This window comes from Seriola lalandi, unplaced genomic scaffold (genome assembly GCF_002814215.2).
Source record: "Seriola lalandi dorsalis isolate HSWRI2012SDOR001 ecotype SW California unplaced genomic scaffold, Sedor1 jcf7180002054252, whole genome shotgun sequence".
Lineage (NCBI taxonomy): Eukaryota > Metazoa > Chordata > Actinopteri > Carangiformes > Carangidae > Seriola > Seriola lalandi.
This window is the reverse complement of record NW_019524805.1, coordinates 891-6,856: the sequence shown is the minus strand read 5'-3', so window position 1 is coordinate 6,856 and position 5,966 is coordinate 891. Positions and strand designations below refer to the sequence as shown.

Here is a 5,966-nt window from a genome sequence, read left to right as displayed (position 1 = left end):
TGTGTGTGAGTGTGTGTTTTAGACCTTGAAACCGAGGACATGTTAGGTTTGGAAAGTTTAACTCTGTTCACCAGAGATTTACCATGGTAACTGTCACTTATTTATTTATATATATATCACTTTATATCTTGTTAACACCTGATACGTGTTGCAGCAGCACAAGGACAGAGACAAGAACAGATAAACAGAAAGTTTCTTACAGCCATGACCACCGTGATGTCAGTGAAGGAGTCCAGAGCAGGAGAGGCCAGGACATCAGAGTACAGCAGCACCAGCTCTCTGCTCGTGCACGCATGCACACATGCACACATGCACGCACACACACACACACACACACACACACACACACACACACACACAACTCAGTTCTTCACACTGAGCAGGAGAATCACTGTAAACCCACAGATATACATGTCCTCTGCCCTGGGTCAAGTTCACCTCACCCCTCTGAACAACCTCCAGCACATCTGCCCCCCCCCCCGAACAAGCGTTACAACTGAAGACACACAGAGCAGCAGCGTTTCATCATGTTGTTCACCTGCAGGTCTTGATCTGTTTGCTCCTCGGCTCCCCGTCTTCCTCCTGGAGCGTCAGAGTGACACAGACCAGCTTCTTCAGGTCTGGGAGCCCGAGGAAAAACAACGACTGCTGGACTCCTCCACTCATCCTGCACACACACACACACACACACACACACACAGTGAACATTAATAGTGAGGTAGCTGGTGTTTGCACGGTAGTGAAGGGTATTTTCTATTTTTCACTCTCCACCAGAGCTACAAGTTACAGAGAGTGTAAAGATTACAATTCAAACTGGACATTATTTAGTTTTAGTGGCTTTTCTTCCTTCAATGGATCTTTGTGATAAAATCCTGTTTATCTTAACTGATCACACAGACTTTCAGTACTTTAGTTCATTAGTGAATTTGAACAGTATCCTGGTACATGAACTCAGACTGGCTTCTTCTCTCCTGCCTCCTGTGCTGTGACACTTGACTGGGATTTGAACTGGACTCACTGGGAGCTGCGGTCCTCTTGTCTTTATTGCTGCTAGATGCACAATTACCTGAAGCACTTTGATTTTTCTAAATTTTAACTTTTCTCTGAGCTTCTCGGCCACACATTTATTTATTTTATTTACTTTTAATATTCATGTAAAGCGGATTAGAAACAGCCCACACATAAACTGTTAGCCTCTTGGTATTTGTGTAGCAGCCAACAAGGAAAAGCCCCGGTTCCCTTTATAGCCACTCCTGACATTGACACGGTTTAATGATAATTTTAACAAAACACTTTGCTCTCTGGTAACTTCTAGTGAACATAACAACGTTTTCACAGCTTAAGTTGTAAAACTAAATATATCAAAAACGTAATCAACAATTCAAATAGCTAGCTTAAGCCTTAAATCCGTGTAACTCACCTGACGTAGCCTTGACCCCGAAACCACCTAGCTAGTTAGCTTTTATCAGATTTTACATTAATGTCAAACCACCAACCTTATATTTACATTTACATTAGACCGTTAAATTGTTATTTACTAGGGGAAATTACAGTCTTACAGAAATCGTTGCATTAAAGAGACGATTTAACAAAATAAGACCTGGGAATAATAGTCGTTTTAGCTAAAGATGGGTGAGGACAGGAAAGAGGTCTCACTCGGACTGCATTTACACAAACACAATCCCTTCTGTCATAAACAGCTAGGCGTATCACCTGAAATTAGGTTCGTGTTTATTTCATTTGAGGATAAATTAAAGAGATGTGTCTACAACTAAATTTTAAATATCTTAAATTCCTGGAAGAGGAGAAAAAAAATACTACGAAAACTTTTAAACCATCTAGTGGGACTGTGGGTTTACAATTGTAACTAAATGAGTATGAAAAATTTAAGTTATATTTTTAAGAGACTTCAACCCCTTTTGCAATGTCAAAGGTTCATTTATAGAGCATGAATTTCTATTAACATCCACAGCTACAAGTTACACTCGGTAGCGTGGGTGTTGTTTTTTACTATGGAGTGACACAACATATCAACACACAATCTTTGGCTGGGAGTCGGCGGGAAAGAGCTGAGGGAAGAAAAGTAGCACTTTTTCCAATAACAATGGGCAAATTTATCTCACTATTCCACACGTACGAGTCAGCTGTGTGTTGAGATTGAAACCGGGACCTCCAGCTGCCCGGTAACCGGGCCCCGAGTGGGGATTGAAACCCACATTACGTGACATACGTGAGATAACGCCTCGACTCCCTGCTCGCGTGAGAAGTCTGTTTCCTTGAAAGCTGCTGAACTGAAGTGAACTTTAGCCTCGTTCTCGCCCACAGCTCACTGATGACTGACACGGTGAGGACCAATCAGAGAGTCCCAGTCCAAGGTAAGACAGAGAGCGACCAATAGCAGCGCTGGGAGGATGACGGGGGGCAGTCCTTGTGGTCGTGCCAGGATCTTGGAGACTGCGCAAAGTCGGCAGGAACAAACACGGTCTGACCGGAAATTACCGTAGCGTTTTCAAAATAAAGTTTCTCAAAGTCGACAAAACATATTTTTAGAGATCACAGAAAAAAAGAATGAATACAAATGCATTTTCCTTAATGTATTTTGGCTTTGTTCCTAATGAGTTGCTCAATACTGAATGTAGGAGTAGCTTACCTAAAAATAATCAAATACAAAGTCTTGTATCTTGTAGCCACAAACTGTGTCTCTCTTGAAGTTGAATACAATATTTGTAAAAAAAAACAAAAAAAAACAAACTAATAATACACTTTACAATGTGGATAAAATTATTTTAATGCAAACCCAAACAAAGTTTCTGACATATGTTCGTACCACTTGTATATTATCTTAACATTCAAATCACAGAGCTAATCTTGTGAAAGATGAAACCCTGATAAAGTTACTTCCAGGAAAACTCGTCTGACCATCTAGACAATAGAAATTCTCTCTCTGCACAGCAAAAGAACGAGTGTTCCCAAAGTTCAAAACAGTATTTTCTTGCTTGATTTGCACAACAAAACATGAATGGCACAGAATTTAATTTGCAAGTAAAACATAACTCCGTCAGATCCACACCAACACACAGATATCATACAAAATACAAATGTATGAAATATTATGGGAAACTACCAAAGTAAACCTGTGATGCATATTGCATTTTTATTACCCATACGCAACTGTAACAGATGTACATATATTGAATTTCTATATGGAATAAGAAATTAATAAGATTTTTTAAATTTTTTAACATATATGTTGTTTTAATAAACTTGCATAAATACATTAAATATATAATGTTAACACATATTTTTTACATAGATATTTTTGATATATATATATATATATATATATGTATACAAATGTCACTATGGGTATTTCATATAAGTTATGAACTCATATCCTCATATATATGTGATGTGTATATATGATAATAATATATCCCCTTATAGTTGACATATATGGCAACATCACTGTCACGGGACAAACAGTATAAGTCATATATTATATTTCTGTATGGGTAAAGCTGAAAAATACCTGTCTTGCTATATGACTTGAATGAAATGCTACACGAGAGAGAAACTAGTGCTGGCATCAACCAGAGACTTTTATGGCTGTGAAAACGTTTTTAAAAATAGTATTTATAATAGAGTAGGCTAAACATTTGTTATTTTTTCTGTGTTAAAATGAAGATACAGCGCATAAAGCAACCTGACTTTTATTTTGAAAGTAGAGGCCAGAAGTCACGTGATGTGTTGTGTCTACCTTGACAGCGGTGAACTCTCCAGCGCTGAAACTTGGGACCGTGTTGTTGATAGAAACTGGGGTAAATGTCGGTGTGTTTGCGGAGTCACGGTCCCGACACACTCGGTGGGATTATATAATCACGGACCGGACGGTTCACCGCTCCTGTCGCCTCTCTGCGGCTCTTCACGTTCGACCTGTCCGACTTTCCAGGGACACAAATGGGTGAAAAGGAGGAGAAGAGCCCCGATGGAGTCAAATACTACAGACTGTCAGAGATCGAGGAGCAGAACACGTTCAAATCAACGTGGATCATCATCCACAACAAAGTCTACGATGTCACCAAGTTTCTGGAGGAGGTGAGGAAATCTAACACAGCAGGACCCCCCCCCCCCCCCCCACACACACACACACACACTCACACATGTAACCAGACATCTGTAATATCTGAGTATCAAATAACTAACTGTGTGTGTGTGTGTGTGTGTGGGGGGGGGGGGGCTGTACTGAAACTAATACCAATATGCAATAATCAATCCATGTGGCCTGATTATGATATGAGTCAAACTGCAGCTCTGCAGCAGGTAAGTATTATTGGATATGTCAGATTTCAGATGATAAGTACTGGATACACTGATAGAGATATTTAAGAGATTTAGAAAAACATTAAAGAAGATTTTTAGGAAACAAAGAACACCTGCACAGGTGAGGCGGGGGGGGGGGGGGGGGGGGGGGGGGGTCTAATTGGGGCCCTGGACATACCTGTAACAGTAAGGTCACAAAACTGCCTTAGATTTTACGCTGATTCACTGATGCGTGACTGTGAATGAACTTTACAAGAGTTCATGTGATAACAGGAAGTGCAAGTGAGGACTGTGACCGGACAGCAGATCCCTCAAATTCTCAACTATAATTCACAGTTTTATTTTCCTGAAGTGAATCACGTCATTTGCTTCTAATTACAGAGAAATCAAGTATTTCCTTCAAGATAAAAGCTCCTTAAAAAGCCATCATTTATTTAAATGAACTTATAGACCGTCAGAATAAAACTCCGCCTAATTACTGTGGCTGACTGACCTTTGACCTCTGACCAGTCAGCTGGATCCAGCCTTTTTATTGCCACAGGTGTTCAGCTGTACAAGGTTCAAGGTATGGGCGTGTCGTCCGATAGCTAACCCAGTCTCCAGGGGTCGAGTTACCGCAGCAACGGCACGAAACGGAGACGCGTCTGATAGTGTGACGAGACTGAACAGCAATCCTGTTGATGTTGGAGGGAAGTTTGGGGTCAGTGGATCCAGTTGTTTTTTAACATCTGGCAGCAGCTGAGTTTAATGGTTCACTCCAAGACAAACACATCTGTGTGTTTCTGCTCTTAAAGCTGCAGCCTCGTGTCACAGGCTGTGGTCAATCATCGGCAGGACACTGAGACGGAGACACTCGCACATCTTAGTGTGTGTAACTGGACAATGTCCTGCGACGAGATTCACCTGGAGAGACTCACCTGGAGAGACTCACCTGGAGAGACGCTTTACACCCAGCAGCTTTATCTCTGCTCTTGTAAAGTGTCAGCATGTTTTTTTAATGATGTTTGAGGAGAGAAAATCACATGTGACAAAGTAATCTCTGTGACATTTGAAGAAGACCATGACATGTAGTTGTAAGCTCTAAAAATTCAGTCAGTGGGCGTTTGAGTTGAGATTATTTTGCCTCAGGTTTCTTCTTCTCTTCTGTTGAGATGTGACTTTTTATTCCTCCGCACCAGCGACAGTGAGAGCAGCAGCCATTATTGTTCAAATTTGGCTCAAACATTCACCAGGACTAAAGAGTGACCCGATTAGATTTTGGGGGTCAAAGGTCAAAGGTCAAGGTCACGGTGACCTCACAAAACATGGTCTTGGCCTTGTGATATCTCCGTAACACCTTAAGGGACTTTCTTCAAATTTGGTAAAAACATTCACCTGGACTCAAGGATGAACTGATTAGAATTTGGTGACTAAAGGTCAAAGGTCAAAGGTGTGTTCTGTGTGTCTGTTTTTCGTCTCAGCACCCCGGAGGAGAGGAGGTGCTGAGGGAGCAGGCGGGAGGAAACGCCACCGAGAGCTTCGAGGACGTCGGTCACTCCAGCGACGCCAGAGAGATGGCTGCTGACATGGTGATAGGAGAGCTGCACCCGGTCAGTGTGTGTGTGTGTGTGTGTGTGTGTGTGTGTGTGTGTGTGTGTGTGTGTGTG

General features: G+C 41.6%; 2 protein-coding genes across 2 annotated transcripts in view; one reads left to right on the top strand and one right to left on the bottom strand.

The window, feature by feature from the left end:
- cunh18orf63 (chromosome unknown C18orf63 homolog) overlaps window positions 1–3,897 on the bottom strand; it is an 18,157-nt gene extending 14,260 nt beyond the window's left edge. Inside the window, exons 1-3 of the mRNA XM_023404608.2 lie at window positions 3,758–3,897; window positions 539–667; window positions 201–279 (exon numbers count right to left, since the gene is read on the bottom strand). Of these exons, the coding sequence (XP_023260376.2) occupies window positions 201–279; window positions 539–666 (207 nt within the window). The 5' untranslated portion in view covers window position 667; window positions 3,758–3,897. The remainder of the gene's footprint in view (window positions 1–200; window positions 280–538; window positions 668–3,757) is intronic.
- The window catches only part of cyb5a (cytochrome b5 type A (microsomal)), a 3,027-nt gene continuing 874 nt past the window's right edge, over window positions 3,814–5,966 (top strand). Inside the window, 2 exon segments of the mRNA XM_023404606.2 lie at window positions 3,814–4,095; window positions 5,781–5,915. Of these exon segments, the coding sequence (XP_023260374.2) occupies window positions 3,958–4,095; window positions 5,781–5,915 (273 nt within the window). The 5' untranslated portion in view covers window positions 3,814–3,957.